Source organism: Channa argus, chromosome 3 (genome assembly GCF_033026475.1).
Source record: "Channa argus isolate prfri chromosome 3, Channa argus male v1.0, whole genome shotgun sequence".
NCBI lineage: Eukaryota > Metazoa > Chordata > Actinopteri > Anabantiformes > Channidae > Channa > Channa argus.
Genome location: NC_090199.1, coordinates 13125867 through 13145431, shown reverse-complemented (window position 1 = coordinate 13145431; position 19565 = coordinate 13125867). Strand labels below are relative to the sequence as shown.

The 19565-nt window shown below is 36.5% G+C and overlaps 2 protein-coding genes across 5 annotated transcripts in view; both read left to right on the top strand.

Moving 5' to 3' along the window:
- Positions 1–3604: 3604 nt before the first annotated feature.
- ufsp2 (ufm1-specific peptidase 2) lies at positions 3605–8965 on the top strand. The gene is made up of 12 exons (XM_067496858.1): positions 3605–3730; positions 3945–4035; positions 5193–5376; positions 5478–5544; positions 5796–5950; positions 6081–6273; positions 6513–6659; positions 6766–6930; positions 7029–7153; positions 7239–7315; positions 7794–7918; positions 8050–8965. The coding sequence occupies exons 1-12, from the start codon at positions 3728–3730 to the stop codon at positions 8134–8136; spliced, it is 1419 nt and encodes a 472-aa protein (XP_067352959.1). The 5' UTR covers positions 3605–3727; the 3' UTR covers positions 8137–8965.
- A 3053-nt stretch (positions 8966–12018) lies between these two features.
- cfap97 (cilia and flagella associated protein 97) overlaps positions 12019–19565 on the top strand; it is a 28293-nt gene continuing 20746 nt past the window's right edge. The window contains exons 1-5 of one of the 4 annotated variants that reach the window (XM_067496861.1): positions 12019–12129; positions 12854–13602; positions 14129–14409; positions 16804–16966; positions 18492–19356. In XM_067496861.1, coding sequence (XP_067352962.1) covers positions 12879–13602; positions 14129–14409; positions 16804–16966; positions 18492–18589 — 1266 coding nt within the window. In that variant the 5' untranslated portion in view covers positions 12019–12129; positions 12854–12878 and the 3' untranslated portion in view covers positions 18590–19356. Of the gene's footprint in view, positions 12222–12853; positions 13603–14128; positions 14410–16803; positions 16967–18491; positions 19357–19565 lie in introns of those variants that run through there. The other 3 variants (XM_067496862.1, XM_067496860.1, XM_067496863.1) reach the window with 3 other exon arrangements.

The window sequence follows — 19565 nt, the reverse complement described above, 5'->3', positions numbered from 1 at the left end:
GAGGAGGCAAGGCTATGAACAATCAAATACAGGTCCTGGATGTGAAAAAGAAAGGAGGTATTGTGTGCAAAAGGAAAGGAAAGAAAACCCTGACTGTTCCTTAGTCCTCTGGAATGAAGTAGTGGAAAAATGCTGACAGTTTTAATTTAAATCAGCAGCATGTCACTTTTTTAAAAATATTGAGTTATGCTCCATAACTTATCCTAATGTAGAGATGTGCAACTGATGCCTCCTGTGACAGTGTCACAGAATAACTACAGAGATATTCACTTCTAAAATACTTTGAGAGAGGGCCGGCATCTGACTAATCAGAGGTCACACAATGTGCATCACATAATAAGGGGAAATAGAACCATGTGCGTACAGTTTTAGATTCCTTGTATGGAATGATTTGGAAGTATCAGGCTACAACTACTTTAACTTGATTCCAAAAGGTTGCATAATGTAACTTTTAGTAAAAGCAGCAATAATGTAAGAATACTGATGGCGGGTCATTTGTAAAGCATATATCATTAGCAAAATAGCAGTGTAAGCAGAATCATATTGGTAAGTTTAATCAAAGAAGCTGCATCTTGGAAACCTGAATATTTTTCTCTAAAATGTGCATCTTAAAAACTTGCACCTTTAGCATGTTAAGTTTCATGCCAACAGTGGAATATTTGCTTCTCTTTTTCCTTCCTCTGTTTGTCTCTCAGCTCTCCTGGGGTGAACCCATTAGCGAGGGTGAATGACTGAGGACCAGGATCAGAGCTCATGCCTCAGTAGGAGACCAATGATGTGAAGTAAAGGTCATTTGATATCCAGAGGCGAAGAATGTGTTACATCAAGATACTTCCACGGGTTCTGTGTTTACTGTTAATTGACCTGCAAGCTCCTTGTTGTTTGTGAGCCTGACACTTTCTTAAAATTCAAATATTCATAACAATAAATATAATTTAAACATCAGGCATGATCACCAACAACGGGGATGCTGTAGGATGTACAAATAGAATTGTAATTAGTGTTAATGGCACTGTTTTTTTTTCTTTGTTCTGTCTCTTTTCGCTTTATACCCTTAAACACCCACATACACATTCTGTATGCACATGGGCATAATACAGTAAGAAAATGTAAATCTATCCATCTAAGTTTAATCCACTTTAAGTTAATGACTTAATTGTGTCAGTGTTAAAAGTTTTTTCTTTTGTTTCTGTCATCTTTTCACCTGTTCTCAGAATTGCCTGTAATATTTATTTATCCATCCACTATCTGTAACCACTTATTCTCTTTAGGGCCGCAGGTGTGGGGGATCGGTAAATGGAGCCAATCACATAGCCATAGGGTGAGAGGTAGGGTACAGCCTGGACACATTGTCAATCTACACAGACAGAAAACCAATCACACTCACAATCACAACAATTGCAATTTAGAGTCACCAATTGACACACATGTGTTTGAACTGTGGCAGGAAACCGGAGTGCCTAGAGGAAACCCACACAAGCACATGAAGAACATACAAACTCCACACAGAAAGGAGGGATAAAAAGAAAGCAAGAGACATTACTTAGTTAAAACAGAAAGGCTGCTCCTCCATCATTCCTATTCACAGCAAATTAGGAAAAGATGTTTTAATGGCCAGGATGAGCAGGAACACGGTTACAGCAAGGATTACTATTTCTACTGATTATTGCTTTGAATTTAAAAAATCAATTAAAAAGACATAAAACATTTATAAAATAACTAATTCTAATACAATTTTATATGCTCATTTTAATAGATGTTTTTGGTATTTTGTCCACCCCATTAATGAGGGTAGGCTAAACAACATCCATACATAAACTCTGTTATAAGTCTATTTGATACATTTTTTCCAATGACATTTTCCATAGTGTGTGGCATACATTCAGTCCCTGCATTCTTTCAAAGATCCTGACACTTTGTTTATGATGCACAGAGAGATACTGTAACCAATCTCATCGCAAATCAAACCTGACAGACTAAGTCCACGGAAACTTAAAAGCCATGACCTCAGACAGTTACAATGTATATACTTCAGCTGCACTCAACATAACAAGTAGTAACATTCTGGGGGCAGATTGCAGCAATTGGGGCACACAAAGCCCTTTAAGAGATACTTACAGTAAATCTTCTTCAGTAATGTTGCATTTAGTACTTTGGTGAATATTTCTGTGGATCTTTTGAGCACTGTGGATCAAAACTGATTCACCAACAGTACACGGCAGCCATATATAGAGGCCTCTTTCATATGTTTATTTTTTCACTGATAATCCTCTTTGTTCAGACAGCAGATTCTGTGTGCTCGTCTTCTTGGCTCCATTCTCAGTAATCTTAACAAACCATTGAAGATTTTACCCTGAAACAATGCTAGTTTAAAACATCACTGCCCTAAAACTGACCTCATTTCAGCTTTGCTATCTGGAGTTTGTTGTATTTGACTATGCTATAATGACTGAGAATACTTATTAAGTTTTAACAGATTAAGTTGTAAAAGATTAATCCTTTAAGTAGACCTTTTAAATGTTAGAAAAACAGGTGAATGTGTCTTGTTTATAGAATTACTGATTCATGTATTATGATCTGCAATGTTTGGTTATGTTTAATGAATTTGTTCAGTTTTAGGCTTGAGTTTTAGCCGGAGTTAACCAGGCACCAAAAAACTGTTTTAACTATTTTAATAATTGTGACAAAAATTAGCAAATAGAATAGTAAAAAGGCAAAGAGAAAATCTAAATGAATTGCTGAACAAAAAGATACAAATAAAAGAATGTTGCATGCAGTCAAGTGATAAGAAGGGTGACACGGACACAGATGCTGGAGACATTAGATACAGTTTGCCTGACTCAACCAACAAAATACTGTAAAAACAGCACTAGGAGATGTTATCTCAGCACTAAGCAATTAAATTGAAGAAGTTTTAAGCTATAGCAGCTACAGTAACGCACTATTTGATATTATAACTAAGCTACAGTATAAGCCTAACATTTAACATTAAGAGTCTTGCACTGGTAAACTTCACAGCAGTAAACTTAAAAAGGACTCACAGAGGACCAAACATTATTTCTTATGAAGACAGTAACTACTGTTACTGGTTTACTATATTAACTGCAAGGGCGTCTCCATTTGCAGTTTGAAATACTGTTAAAATGTATGTCATTTGTATTAAAGATAAAAGTATTACTGTTGAATAAATAATTCAATAAACATTTTTAGTGTCATACAATACAAATATGCGTGTAACTTACAATGTAATGTACTTTATTATAGTAAAGTAATTAGCTACCTGTTTTGGTGTCATGCTTCTAAAGAATAAAATAGAAATAGAATAGTTCTAAATAGAACGATGGCTGAACATTGTACAGACTTCTCTAAGATGTGCAGCATTTCTTATAACCCAAATAACAACCATTGCAGATGAACGGATATGCTTGCTGATCCAGTTCAAGCTGATGTGCCCGCGATTCTGAGGCTGCTGCAAGGATTCACAATCAAACTCGTTCACATTTAAAATACTACTTGTAAGAAGTTGGGAAGCACGGATGCCACCGAGCATAATTACCATATTTACGTATTACAGTGAACGCAGCATTGATGGGCGGGATCAGTGTGGTCCAATAGGATCCAGCGCACAGAGACACGTTGAATACGCGTATCACAAATATGTCAGCCTCCAGTGTATAGACCCCAGCTGAGAGATTAGTGATTTTACATTACAGGGCTAAACTTCGCAATGGTAAGTTTATAATAAGGTAGCTAAACAATGCTTTTACGTCCTTTTCTGTATGGCTAAACAGTTGTTCAGCTCGCAGTAGACTGCTAACCGCAGCTGCTCAGTTCCTTGTTTCCAGTCGATAAGACCACATACTACATAATATAAGTGCACTTCTTATCAACCTGCTAGTCTTCTGGGTCTTTGTTCAACCTCTAACTTGCCCTGTGTTTCTCAGGTTTTTGTTAACTCACATCCCTCCCACTCTGGGGCCATACTTCGTGTAAAAGGGCCGCTGGAGTTCAACTGTCAGCTGGACAGCACAGATGGTACTGTATGTTTTTCCACAGTATACTTATGTAAACGTAAGTTTCTTTTACATTTTGATTCGAGAAAGTTTATGGGGAAAACAGCATCTTCTTGTCAGATGTTGTAACAAACTAGTCAATACCCTACATCAGCCCACCAGTGGTGGATGAGGTATACAAAATCTTTATTCAGGTAAAGATATCAATATGTAAGTACATCACTCAATTAAAAGTAGAGGTATTGCTGGTAAAAATGTACTTCAGATTAGTAATGAAAGTAAAAGTATAAATATGTAAGCAACACTGTATAGTTGAAGCAAGCACAGGGAAAGGGGTCACTACCTAAATCTGAAAAGTCAGGAAATTATTAGAAAGGAAAGAAGAATATGTCCACTACACAAAATTGGTTTTATTTTCCAATTCAGATGCTTTCTAATCTATAGGCCCTAAACAGTTTATATGAAATCGAGAGAAATTGTTTGAAAGCACTCATAATCATGTGAATGGTGACAAAAGGCCCCAGAGGTTTGGTCACTTAACAACATGTTGGATTTTATAACCCTGGCATAGTTTTCTTTGTATAAGCTGTCCAATAAATGCAGTGGTATAAAAAATGCAACCTTTCTCTCAACACACACAAGGTGTAGTAGTAGTACAAAGTAGCATCAAATGTAGATATCTGCAAACTGTATGTAAACGCAGCCCTTGACTACAATAAATGTATGTAGTTGCCTTTCACCACCTTACATTGTTTTTGAAATTGCTGTGTTTGCTGCTGTGTATTTAAAATGTCTCATTTCAAAACCATGAGCAATAATGACCTGCTGTATCAGTTTCCACTCTTCTGAGAATGCTTGACACAAGACTTGGGATTTGGAACACAAGCAGGGATTTGCTCTCTTTGATTTCAGAGCATTGTCATATTGAAATCAAAAGCACTTTCATTGAAGCTGTTGCCTTAAGGTTGGAGGCACATACTATGGTTCAGATATAATTTTATGCTAAAGCACTCATATTTCCCCTAAATTTAACCAAATTCTTAAATTAGCCCCAAAACAAAAATGCACAAAATTTTATTAACATTATTTTTTTAGATTATATGTACTACTCTATTCTATTCTATTGTCCTGTGGTCATAGGGTAAATAACTAATAATGTCTGTCTCTGTCCTCTGTTAGCTTTGCTGATGCACAAGGTGATCTCAAGAACCTTTGAGAGCCTCCGCTCCAAGGTAAAATCTGAATCCTGTGTTCTAACTGTGTGTGACAGTCCTGTAATCATTTGGCCAAACAAAGGTTTTTATGTAACACCCGAAGAAATATCTCCAAGCACATTGTGTGAAGATTTACATCAGTGGATACAGTAAGTTGGTTTCATCTTTTGCTGCTAATGTCGACTGCTCAGTCTTTTTTTTTTTTTTTTTTTGGTTAGCTGAACAGTAACTACTATTATATTTACTTCAGGTCAGATGAACAGGAAACCTATGGCAAGAAATCTGGAAAAAAGAAAATGAAAAAAAATTCTGTAGCAGTAAGTAAGTGTTTCTAATACAGAAATAATATGTGGGAGTGCTAGGATAGAAATAGTCATTTTTGTATCACCTATCCCAGTGGGGGGTTGGAAATGTTGCTGGAACAAAATACTTATGTCTACAACAAGCTATGCACTGTAACAATTTATCAGCTTTCCACACTGCAGTTCACCATAGCATCACTTACGATATTTGACAGTCCTTTTTTTTCCTCTTTATACTGTGTGTTTGTGGCACTGTATTTGTTTAGAGTGTGATAAACCTTCACCTGATGATGGAGGTAACAAAGCCAGGCCCTCTGTCAGCTCCCATCCTGAGCAGAACAGTCCAGAAATCCCACTTCCTGTGTACAGCTCTTCCCATGGACTGTGCTGTCAGTACCAGCTGCAGTGACTCGATTAAAGAGTAGGTTTCTCTTTTAAAATGAAAGCTGTATTTAAACTGCTTGTCAAACCTCACCCCATCAGTGTTTAAAAAGTTAGTCACATAAAGCTTTTCTCTGGCTTTTAAAGATTTTTTTTTTCTGGTGTTGTAGTGCCTGTGAGAAACTGGTGAAGACACTAACTCATCAGCTGTGTGAAATGGAGAAAGTGACCTTGCAGCACATGAAAGGAACTACACTGCTCATACCTGAACCACTTCACTTCCTCCTTCCAGAGCCAAAAGGTTTGGTGACTGTGGTTTATCCAGCAGGAGTGCCCGACAGCCAACTAGAGACACAACGTAGAGTAAGAACCACAGACTGAGTATCTTTGATAACCCAAACAAACCGGAAGGCGACATGTAAATCTCCTGATGCTAATGTAAAATATTAGCAGCATTTTGAACACTAAGATACAGTAACATTTTATCCTGCAGGTTTATTCAAAAAGCTTATTTTCTTTCGCATAAAGTGCTAACTTTCTTGGTACTTGATATTTGTTCTGATCTTTTCTTCTTTGATTTTGCACAAAATCTCTGTCTGTAGGATTTGCATCAACAGTTTGAGCTTCCAGACGACAGGCCCTTCTTCAGAAGAGGAAATGCGTACCATTTTCCCAACGAGCCCTACAAAGATGGTTATCTCAGAAACCCTCACCTGGTCCTCACACATCCTACCATAGACAATGGGAAGGTGCGTCTAATTATTAAAGTTTGTTACACTCTTATCGCCTGTTCTCAGGACTTGCACAAGGGATAGTAAATTTAATTTATCTTCGTTGTGTGTGGGCTTTTCTAAGGTGTTCTTGGTGCAGGGAATCTACAGCTATCACCACTACATGCAAGACCGCATGGATGACAATGGCTGGGGCTGTGCTTATCGCTCCCTGCAGACCATCTGCTCTTGGTTTAAGCAGCAAGGCTACGTAGAGCAAACTGTGCCCACTCACAGAGAGATCCAACAGGTGGTGGTCTTGTGATCACAATTCTACAGAAGATTTGCTTGTGTTTGTTACTTTTATTTATTTATAGATTTTTTGCAATTTTGGTGATCATTTTCCAGGCTTTAGTGGATGTGGGAGATAAACAGGCATCCTTTGTGGGATCGCGACAGTGGATCGGATCCATCGAGGTTCAAGTTGTTCTGAACCAGCTCCTTGGGGTCACTTCCAAGATCATGTTTGTCAGGTGTGCTCACATGCCTAAAAGCACCTTTTGTATGATAATGTTTGTCTGTATCATAAGCTTATCTGCTTATCTGTGTACTTTTCAGTCAGGGGTCTGAGTTGGCATCTAAAGGGAGAGAACTGGCAAACCACTTCATTACTGAAGGGACTCCTGTCATGATTGGTGAGCTGAATTATCACGAGCAATTTGGGTTTTAATTTCCCTTTTTAGCTTGCACATACTTGCATACATTTACTTGTAGATGGTAATTCTTCCTCAAAAATGTACTTACGGCTCCTTAAATGCAAATGTTATATAGCTGACAAGATAATATAGAGCTTTAATAATCCAGGGTAACAAAGGCTAACAAAGATATCGTATTGGGTTGGTTGGTAAGACAGTTGTCCATGAACCTGAACGTTGATGCTTGAATATTGGGTTCATGCTAACCACATGTTAAAAGTATCCTTGGACAAGATACAGAAAACTCCAGTAGTTTCGCCATCATATATGTGCCGCTGTCCAACAACAACAAATCAACTCAATTAACAATTAAATATACAAATTTAAGTTATGTTTTGGAATAAAAGGAATATTAAAACACTGTTCATAAAACATTTGTATTATTGATCTTTTAACTTCACATTGCCTTGTGTTGCAGGAGGGGGAGTTTTAGCTCATACTATCCTAGGTGTAGCATGGAGTGAGACCACTGGGCAGATCTGCTATCTCATCTTAGATCCACATTACACCGGAGCTGAGGACTTACAGGTTATCACAGACAAGGTACTACACATGTTACAATCATCTACATTGCTGATTTTCTTTTTTTAATGTGTAACATTTAAAAATTTAGTGTTGATCTGTGTGTGTGTGTGTGTGTGTGTGTGTGTGTGTGTGTGTGTGTTATTTTACAGGGCTGGTGTGGATGGAAAGGACCTGATTTTTGGGATCAAACCGCATATTATAATCTGTGTTTGCCTCAGAGGCCAAAGATCATCTGAGCTCTCAGTTTTAGTTTAAATTGACATTGTTTGGTGTCAGTAGATCATACACAAAAATTTACATTGGCACTATAAGGGTTAGGAATTTTATAAATAATAATATAATATAAATAATCACAAGTATGCAGTTTTTTCATGTAAAACATAACCTTGAATTCCATTGTAAGTGAACTTCTTTCTGTGGCCTAATGAAAATACACCTTTCTACAGTAGGATATGGCAGATTCTGATTTTTCCAATAATTAAAGTGTAAAGTCTATTTTCTTTTGTCCTGAAGTGCCCTTAGTTCCACTTAGAGAGTGATCTTAAACACCCACTGGGCTTTTTTTTCATGGACTCCTACACTGAAGGTTATTGTGTAAGCCTCTAGCTAGCTGTGGCTCAGTTGGTAGTGCAGTCATCCATGAACCCCAGGGTTGGTAGTTCAATTTCCAGTTCCTCCTTGCCACATGTTAAAGTGTCCTTCAACTAGACTCGGACACCCCTCTAGTAGGGCCATCATCTATCTGCAGTTATGCAAAAAAATTCTTCCCATGGTGATCAGTTGTTGTTATTATTACATTAAAACATTTGAACCCTGGAAACGTATAAAGGACCCCCAGGTGCCTTGACCACCTGTAAAGAAGAAGCTACTACTGAATGCAGCCTGCTCTGTGCTGATCCCACCCCCAACACAGCTCATTATTGGAAAACAATCATTCCCTGTAATAGAGTTTTCACAACCAGCCCATTGTCAAGTCAATTGGATGCTCTTCCTCTCTCACAGCAGACACAAAGAAAAATTGGAATTTGTGAATTTGATGATAAAACCTCTTCATATATAATCTTATTCTCTTGTTTCTGTGTGATTTCATATACATGGGTGGATTGTGTAAGTGGGGCTGTCAGAGAAATGCCCCCGTGCAATTCCTATCTCTATAGGCATGTTCAATTCAATGAGAGTGGCCCTACACAGGTTTATATGACAGATTCCCTCAAGTACTATAATCCTAGGACATTGGCATTTCATTGGCGTGTGTGTCACTTTTAGGTTTAACTATCTTATTAGGAGAAAAGCCGTGACAAATTGTAATTTCAGGGGACGCGCCTCCAGATAATCCCCTTTCAAGGTAATGGAGATGCACTAGAGGGAGCAGTTAGTTTGCCATAATAGGTCACCAGGGACAATCTAAATGACCTCACCTCTGTTCCACCACAGATTCTCTTCCTTATTTTCATGTCGTTAGAGTGTAGTTCGTGTAGTTACTAATGCAGTTTCAACTTTTATTTTGTTTGTTTGTAAACAGCTAGTATACAGCCAGATTGTGCTCGAAAGCTGCCTAGTAGCCGAATGTGTTAATGTGTCTGTAACTTTAGAATTATAAAAAATGTATTTAAACGAAAAAAATATCTAACAACAGCCATTTGGGGAAATGTAAAGGTAACATTGCTATTACAGTAATAATATTGTTATTGCTGTATAATTAAACACCAAGACTTATTTGTATCTTCCTTGATACAGGATAATGCTATTCTTATTTAAACCTAAACATCTTTATTCAAAACTAATAAATTCCTAGGGACAGTCAATAAATGCCAATTTAGGGCTGCACAGTTTATTCATTAAAATAAATGTAGACTCAACATCACAAAATACAGATGGAAGAAAAAGGATAGGATCAACTTTTTTCAGTAATGATGATCTTTATTAGTAGGAGGTAATATGTTAAATAGTCTGCACTTGTTTAGCGCTTTTCTACCGATTAGTAGCCCCTTACACTATCCTTTTTCTTTATTATTGTTATCATCTCAGCGTTATTTGTCGCTATCTCCTTGTAGATGGTTTGCCGCAGAAACTTCGTTCAACTTCTTTACCGTAGGTCTGTTTTAAGACCGGACCTACTATCATCATAGTTTGGCGTAGAAAGTTAATTTAAACTTTAAACGGGTCAAGACCATTTCAACTTTTTGTTTTCTTCCTGCATCTTTTATACGTTTGTTTGAGGTACTTTTTAGTGAATTTTCAACGTCTCCATTAGTGTGTATTGTGGAATGTTTGTGCAGCTATAGTGTGGGTGACAACACACGCACTCTTAACTTCTCAGCTTTCACTTTTAGCAACTTTTTTCTTTACTTAACTGTCATCTTTCATAAACAAATTATGTTATTAAAATGTAGGTATTTCTGTGTTCTTTCAGGAAATGTGACTGTCACAGTGACAGGACTTATGGTTCATTCTGTAATTAGCCAGAAGCCAATTGGCCTGAAACTCCCATTGGAGCCCATTATAAATTCTCCAGTCCAGAAATTCTCCTAAAATCACAAATGAGCGCTCTTTTAAAATTGCCACCAAGCCTTCATTTCATTGAGTATCTTCAAATAAAATATATTGCCGTGTTCGGTAAAGCCTTCTGCCACTCACAGTTTTAAAATTGTTTTCAAAAGCATTTATACTTTTACACATTTTGCAGTTTTTGTGAGGAAGAATCTGAGCAGTTTGCAGCTTGTGTTCAGTAACTGTGGGTGACTCAGCAGACTGGCAGCAATTGTTGTCATGGTAACACAGCTGATTCAGGTCATGTGATCAGCCTCAGAGCTGTGTCCAAACTTTTTAACTGACACATTTTCTCCCTCTTGATACACAAAGGAGACACACACGAAACACACTTCCCTTTATAACTTTTTTCAATTACTTAGCATTTATACAGTAAACCAGTCTGTAACGAAATCTATCAACAGTGAAGGGCACAAGTTCAAACACAAACACCCATTGTTGACCTACAGGAACCACACCTTCAAAATAAATGCCTTTCTGAAAGCATTTAAATGGTAAAATGAGTTTGTGGTGAAGCCTCCCTACAGTAATAGGTCCAGGTTCTAACATAGGCACGGATTACAGAATATGCACTTTCAAAATAAATATCTTTATTAAAGGTTTTTTCAAAATTAAACAATTTAAATAGTTAAACAACTTTGTAATGAAGTCTAGCTACAGTAAAAGGCCCCGGTTCTACCAGAAACATCACTGACATACAGAAAACTCACTTTCAACATAAAAGCATTTTTTTTATAACTTTTTAAAATTTTTAGCATTTAAATGGTTGTTGAAATCTACCTTTTTATAATATCAGCTTCACTTTTACTGTCAACTTCTTACTTCTTAACGTCCTTTTTTTGTTTCTTTCAACTTTTAATGTCAACTTTTTTATTTATTAGCTTCTTCCTTTGTTTCTTTCTACATCTTTCTGCTAGAAACACCATTAAAAACATTCACCATTAATGGTAATTCCAGGGCATTAATGCTTGTATGGGGCTTTTTAAGATCTTTTATACTTTTTAAGATTTTTACAGCTTTTTAAATTATGATGTAGCTGTGACATATTCAGTGACATCACACCTTTGCCTTTTAGTTTTTAAGGTTAATTGGCTTTGAAGTTTCAACATTTCATTTCTGTTATTTCAGCAAAAGCAAAGCTTTCAGCTTTTTCAACATCTTTTTCAGCGCTAAAGCATTCACACTGCATTTTCTTTTTGGAAATACTTTTTCTAGTTTAGAAATCGAAATTGTGTTTATTATAGGGTAAAATGTCAAAGTGTGATAGTTAAGTCAGTTAATAAAAATAAAACTCAGGGTCCCATTACCAGTTAAACTTTCAAATGTACTTCTGCAGTTAATGGATACTAGCAAGGCTTGTTTTAAATAATTTAAATAGGCTTACTCAAGCTACTTATTGTGCCAATTAATAATTCTAAATTAAAATATTAAAAAAGATATATGAAATTTCAATACGGAATAAGCTCAATTTGTTCATTTTTGCAGTTTTGTTGAGTATTTTTTTTACTCGTAATCCATAAAATGCAACTAAATTGACACGTTTTACTCTTTTTATGGAAATACTGACAACAAAGCAAACCGTTGCCAGGAAGTGACGTTGCTTGCTAGTTACCAAGCACCGTGCCAAGCTCACATCCAGCTGCAGTAACCTGCAATAAGAGAGTTTGTGTGCAATGCAGGTTTGTGGTGAATTTATTCGTCGTCTCAATTCGAAACATCTACTCTAAAGAACTAAATACAAGTATACGTGAAACACTTTTCATTGTGCCAGGTAAGATCTAAGCTAATATAGCTAAAGTTAGCTAACGAACCGATACAACAGAGTAATGTTCACGTAAACTTAGCTAACGTTAGATTGGTTATAGCTAACTTTAACTTTGCTGTCAACCACGTAGCTTATGTGTCCTAGGTTTAAAACATGTGTTGTCTTCCTACTGTTTGAAAACGGTTGATTAATTGTTATTTACTGCGGGAGCATAGTGTCTGCATGTTCAGTGGGTAAGCCTTACTGCGACTGATATGTCCAAATGCTATGCTCATTTGATTCACTGCATTATTAGAGGTTGTTATATCTGGTAACGTTAGTATTTAAAATTTAGTATTTAACTAAATTCTGAATATTAATGCAAAGAGTTTAATTCTAAACAATGTTTAGCAGCACTTTGTGACGATGAAGTTTCACGAGTTTTCTGATTTTTATGTTGTATTAAAATAAATGAATCCCAGTGAATGCAGTAAAGATGTAGAATAAAAATGCATTCAGTCTCTAAACCACAGCCTCAAAATTTGCAAAACAGTTGTAATAAAAGGAGTTAGATTTGTAGTAAATGAGCTAAAACATGAATAACAAGTGTCAGTTATTTAGCCTTAATATCATGCAACATCTCAACTCTTATCTTACAGGTTCATTGTTCTACTGCTGGCTGCCATGTTTAACCCCAGTGAGATGGAAGGTGAGGTGGATCATTCATTTTTTGATAGTGACTGTGAGGATAGCAGCACCGGCAGAGATGGAGGGAAGAAAACGGAGAACCCACCAACACACGAGAAGCTTCATGCTCGACAGACTGAAAAAAGAAATGCTGGTTTGACCCTGAGTGATGATAAGACAACAAAACACCTGGAGAAAGTGGTACATGACAAGGATGAGAACAACCTGAGTCTAGATGAAACTGATGAAGAAATATTAGCTTCCAATGCCAAACAACCTGGCTTAAAAAATAAAAATAAACAATCTCCTAAAAAACTAAGAAATAGGTCCACCCGAAGTCCATCCCCTTCTTCAACCGAGGCCAGTGTAGATTCAGATTCAGACAGCTCCTATAGCAGTAACAATGAGAGAAGCAGTTCAGGTTCTCCCACCTTTCCTAAACCCAACAAGTCTTCTTTATTCTCTAGTGAGAGAGAAACCAGAGCAGACTCAGCAGGAACTCAAGAAATACCTCCCACTCATACAGAAGAGTCAGATGTTACAGTGACCGACGTGAGCCCCCTTTCCTCTCCAGACATTAGTCCACTCCAATCATTGGAGCTGAACCAAAAGGAGGTTGTAGAAGAAAACCAAAGAGAGCAGCAGCAGAAGGAGAGTTTGCCCTCTAGTGGCCTTAGCAACACACATCAAAACCAGGACTCTGATCAAGATGCGGATGATTGTGAGTTAAACTGGGCCAGTTTTCATAAGTCTATCAATAAATGTTTGCTATGTACCTCCCATTTCTAGGTGACTCCGGATAATGAAGTAATATCTAGCTGTAACATCATGTTTTATTTACTTCATGTTCTTACGTCTAACATTTTTAATATCTATCAATCCAATTATATTATTAAAGAAATTATAGAACATTTGCTGAAAATATAGCCTTTGAACCATCATGTAGGCATCATTCAGGCATGTTTCAGTAGCTACAGTATATGTGTGCACAAAAATCTTGACTTTTAAGTTCCAAAAATGGCAATTTTTGCAACAGCTTTTGAAAAAATTGTAATTTATGTTGCGATGTTTAGAATTCAGAAATAAATAATTTTTGTAATTGCAAATTCCTGGGGGTACTGACTGATTTGGTAAAATTTTGCATCACAAGCAAACCAGTTGTTATTGTTGAATCAAAGTACCCGAGGTTACTCAAAACACAGGTATTGCCTTTCAAAGACTGATAGAGTAATGTGTCCATCCATCAGGTTCTTTCCGTTTTGAGAGTCAACTTGGAGGTAAACCGGTATTCCGCTGTCCTGGAGGGAGAAACAGGAAGAACTACTCATTCACCAATGATGATGTCCGGCGCATAGATAGAGAGAATCAGCGACTTCTTCGAGAGCTTTCACAGGTTTCTGCAGGGACTAGACCAGGAAGTATTACAAGGAAGAAAACCAATATGACCAGTAAATCTCCTTTTATTCGGCTCTCACACAGCGCACTCAATAGGCAAAGGGAACAGCAGCGCATTGAAAGGGAGAACCTAGTAAGTTTTACTGCTTGGGTCAATACTTGATCCTTGTTTTACTTTCTTTCTTAATAAATATATAATACCACATAAAAACCATCAGGTGCATTTATTGTTATGACTGATGGCTGTTTATATTTTTTTTACATCAGCCACCTTCATAAGAATCAATGTATCACTTTTAAAAATCAAGTTTTCAAACAGGACTGTCAATCATACAGTATGTAGATGATTTGATCGAATAAACTGTGTTATTAGCTTTGGAATGGGTCACATTTTCTACTTTGAATGCCGAAGCATTCATGGTAATGATATCCTAATTTTTATTATTATTATTCTGACTTCTGTCTTCTGTATGTTTGGCGTCTAACAACATCAGCATACTTTCAGCTAGAAACATCGCCCAAACTTAAAAAAATTCACCACTTTTGCTAATTCCAGGACATTAATGCTTGTATGGTGTTTTTTAAGATCTTTTTTACTTTTTAAGATTTTTACACTGTTATACCTTTTTAAATTATGATGTCAGTAGTGACATCACACATTTGCCTTTTAGTTTTAAGGCTAAATGGCTTTAAAGTTTCGACATTTCACTTCTGTTATTTCAGCAAAAGTAAAACTTACCTATATGTCCTTTTGTCAGGAAGAGTAACATAACTTGGACAATGTCCTGTATTTTAAATTATATTGTCACAGAGTTTGTTTACAAATACAAGTTACATAGTTAAGTATTAACTTTTTACAGTGTGACCCCTGGCAGCAGCAGACAGATAGACTCAGACAGATGGCAGCAGGTGGCAGACTGGCTACACTGCCACAGAATGACATTTGAAGACAGTTTAGCCTCTGGAGTTTTAGCTATATTACGTCAGTATTTGACTCTACGTGACCCGGTACTGTAAAAATGGGTTTAGACAAGTAGCAGTTTTTAAATTGTTTATAAACTATAATAAAATTGACATTGTTAGACAGCAGGGTTTTTACATTTACGTTTAGTCATTTACCAGACGCTTTTGTCCAAAGTGACTTACAAGTGAAATGCAGTGTGTTACCCTTACACCTACATGAAAACAGAAAAATTGCAATGTTTTTTTAAGGTTACTTTCAGTTACGTTTCTTATCATTACTAATTAGTTAACTTTCATTAATCGCTAGTGTCGTTTTCATTGAATGTGCTCCAGTCATTTTCAGGACAGACTGTTTTCTGTCTTGAGTGTCTCTCCCTCTCTACGTTGTCCAGAGTGCCTTTTGCCTTCTCTATTCTTGGAGTAAAGTAATTGAATCTGCTGTGTGATCGCTGTTTCCACTCCACACAAGACACGTGAGAAACTACATTTGTACTGTGCAAGTAGAACTAGTTGCACTGTGTATTGTAAGATTGGTGATTTACACAGCATATTTAATTTTGTATCGAAGAAATTAAAACAGTGTAGAGGGATGGATTTTGTTTTGTTTTTTTAAGACATAACATATTATTTACATAGGTGGTGTATAAACTTACTTTAGGCAGTGTGACCTCTGGACAATCTGTATGTGTTGTTGTTTTTTTGTAGAACAATTTCTTGATGATTGAGGTTTTTACAAGTTACATTCCTTTGTATGTTGTATTTACTTATTGGGGGATTTCTGTAAAGCATGCATGTGGGAGTGTGACTGCATGTACTGTACAACATTCAGCTATTTGCTAAGACTTTTTTACTACGTGCTGTTTGTGTTTGTGCAGTATTTTTCTGTTTTCATAATTTAAATGGGATTTCTGGAATGTGAACAAAACTGTGAAGCTGTGAATACAGAGCAGTTGTCCAGCAGTGGTTCGATTCCTAGCTGCTCTTGTCACATGTTGAATTGTCTTTAAGACACTGAACTCCAACTTCGTTGCTCATGAGTGCGAGCCAGCTTCATGGCAGTATGTGAGTACGTGTGTTATTGTGAGTGGGAATGGGCGAATGACAAGCAGTGTCAAGCACTTTTGGTACTGATAAGGTAGAGAAGTGTTTTTTAAGTGCAGACTATTTACCATCTTGCCATTTACCTTGTTGCTTAGATTTTGGTAGGTAGATTTTGTGTCTAAAATCTGAAGAAGGCAAAATACACCACAGGTACCAAAGACTTTCTTTAGAAGCATACAGTGTACACTATACTGAAGTACTTCATGTTTAAATTTCAAAGCATGATATATACCTTCCAAGTTGAGACTATAATTGTTGTACCTTTAACATGATGATGTGACATGACAACATTGTTTCAAAACTGAGAACTGTTTGCTTTTGTTTTTTGCTGTCATACGTAATTGCTTCTTATGTAAAAAAAAAAAAAAAAAAAAAACGTATGCAGAAAAGTAGATCATTTAATTAGAAAAGGACAAGGAAATGTGTTTTTTTTAAATAGCGGTCACAATGTGTTTTTTTACAGGCTTTCCTGAAACGGCTTGAGTCTGTCAAACCTACACCTGGCCTAACACGCTCAGAGCAACTGGCAGACTACCAGCGCCAAGTTGGATACCTGGGGGGTCCGACATCCTCCATCTGCAGACCCATCTCAAAGAAAGAGAGTCCTACCAGCAGGACAAACTCAGGTAGGTGTCTTGTGGTTAATGTTATTGCGTTAAAACCACTCGTGTTTTAAAAAACTTGTATAACCTGAACAGTAAGAACATGGTGACTTAATACCCGTTCATACAGTCTTCATACAGGTAAATAACAAGCATCTGTCATCTTTTTCATCTTTTTATCAAATTACATTTGTTCTGTATGTACAACCCCAATTCAAAAGAAGTTGGGACAATGTGTAAATTGTAACAAAATGCAGTTATTTGCAAATCTCTTCAATCTATATAGTTGTTTTTTTTTTTTACAATCGAACATAAACAAGATATCCATTTCATGGAAAGTAGCTCATTTTAAATTTGATGGCAGCAACACATCTCAAAAAAGTTGGAATAGGTTTAAGTTTACCATTGTTTATCATCGCCTCTTCTTTTAACAACTTTCTGTAAATATCTGGAAAGTGAGGAGACCAGTTGCTGGAGTTTGCCTTGTCCCACTGCGCACAGAGATTCCTCGTTTCTCTGAATCTTTTGATGATATTATATACTGTAGAAGGTGGGATTTTTAAAGTCTTCACAGTTTTATGTTGAGGAACATTTTTCTCACAGTTTTTCGACACAGCTTGTTGCAGCTTGGTGAACCTCTGTCCATTTTTAACTTTGAGAGGCTCTGCCTCTTTGAAATGATTCTTTTATACCCAGTCATGTTACTGATCTGTTGCCAGTTAACCTAATTAGTCAAATTAGTCAAATGCTCCTCCATTTCTTTTTGATTTGCGGCAATTACTCTTCCAGTCTTTTGTTGTCCATTTCGACTTTTTTCAAATGTGTTGCTGCCATCAAATTCAAAATTTGCTAATATTTTCCATGAAATGGCAAAATATCTCATTTATGTTCTATTGTGAATAAAATATGGGTTGGTGAGATTTGCAAATCATTGCATTCTGTTTTTATTTACCTTTTGCCCATCGCAACCAAACCCTGGGGTTCAAGACATGAGATTTTTTCTTTAAGCAAAACGTTGTGAGAAACTCCACAGCATAAAAACATGTGTGCCCAGCTCTTACGATTTCCTAAGAGCAAGGTGACAAGACTACAAGCGTGTCTAGTCATTTTTGCATGACCCTGGTGGTGTATGATTGTGATGATATAATGAAGGTAAACAAAGAGGATCAACAATATGATACTATGCTGTGTAGCACCCCTACATGGCTGCAAAGATTTATTTAACAGAGGAAGAAGAATTTGAGGCAGAGTAAAGCAGCAGTGAACTTATACTGATAAGAAACGGGCATTAAATTAGAGATCAGTAATAGCTGCTTCCTGCTTCTATAACTTAAACTGTTTTAATGTCAATTTAATTTTATTTGTTTGGGTTCAAGTTCAAGAATTCGAATTTAAATTATTTGCCAATAGTAAAATCCTGTGTGTATATTTACCACAAGATGCTTTAGTAACTCTGATAAAAACAAGAAAATAGCACTTGGGGGTGCCTTTTTTATATGTTTCCACTCTGAATATCAAATGTAATCAAATATCTCTGTTTCCAAACCAGCAGGTCTCAGGCCGACCATTCCTGCCCACCTCAGCTCTAGAGCAGTTTCAGTCATAACAGACTCCAGCAGCACACCTGTCTCAGGTCAAAAAAACTAAGTGCGGCCTGACCCACCTGGTCCTGAGAGCACTGCCATATTCAAACAACTAACGCACTACGAAGCACATTGCTGGTTCCCTTTAAATTAATTTTTCCATTCACAACTGTATTCTTAGCTCAAAGCTGCAATCGCACAGTTTAGATGTATCCTCTAAATACTACAACAATGCTTGCTGTATTTTTGTAGAAAGTATTGCCTTTACTTCAACAGCCATATCAGATTATAAAAAGAAACAATTTGTTTATTCAGTTGAGTGATATTTGAATATATTTGAAAAGTCTTTGTTTACCTCAATTGTAAGAGTTATGATGCACTAAAGTATGTTTTTTTTAATTAAAGGGTTATTTGAAAGTGTAATTTGGGTGTTTACTCAATAACTGTTCCTTAAAATAATGCTGTGTGTACCTCGAATTAGCGTCACGCTTTTTCACAACTTTTAAAAATTGTCCACCATTACACTTTTAAAAAGTGTAATGGTGGACAGAAAGTCACTATCTACGGTAAACCATTCTATAACACAACACACTTGTGACATTAACACACACAAAAAAAGTCCTCAATAGTCTCTTGGTTAGAAGAATGGCTGTGTTTTAAACTACTCACTGTATTTTTTGTGGCACTCAAAAGTTTTAATATTATAAAAGGTTTCTTTACCGATTCAAAAATGCTGTGGTTTTGCTTGATATGCGCTGTAAACATTGCAGGTGATCAAAATAGGACAAAAAACACGTATGATCAGTTTTTTGCCAAACCATTACAGGTGAAAATAAGGATGCTGAGGTCATCTATCAATTTTTTTTAAATGCACATATTTTGATAAATTCCTACTAGAGTAAGTTTGTTCTTATCTTAATGGATGTTTTTACTGAATACATTTTGATACCACATTAGGAAAAGAGAACAGGTTTATAATACAAATTTGGTTAAATTCAAATTTGTGCGCTTAGTTTCAAGATCCTGCTCTGTGTGTTGGC

What these genes read in the sequence shown, in the direction of transcription:
- ufsp2 (XM_067496858.1), top strand. An exon ending in TGAAAAAAAATTCTGTAGCA is followed by an intron (nt 5,545 to 5,795) that starts GTAAGTAAGTGT and finishes GTATTTGTTTAG; the next exon opens with AGTGTGATAAACCTTCACCT. An exon ending in CTACCATAGACAATGGGAAG is followed by an intron (nt 6,660 to 6,765) that starts GTGCGTCTAATT and finishes GGCTTTTCTAAG; the next exon opens with GTGTTCTTGGTGCAGGGAAT.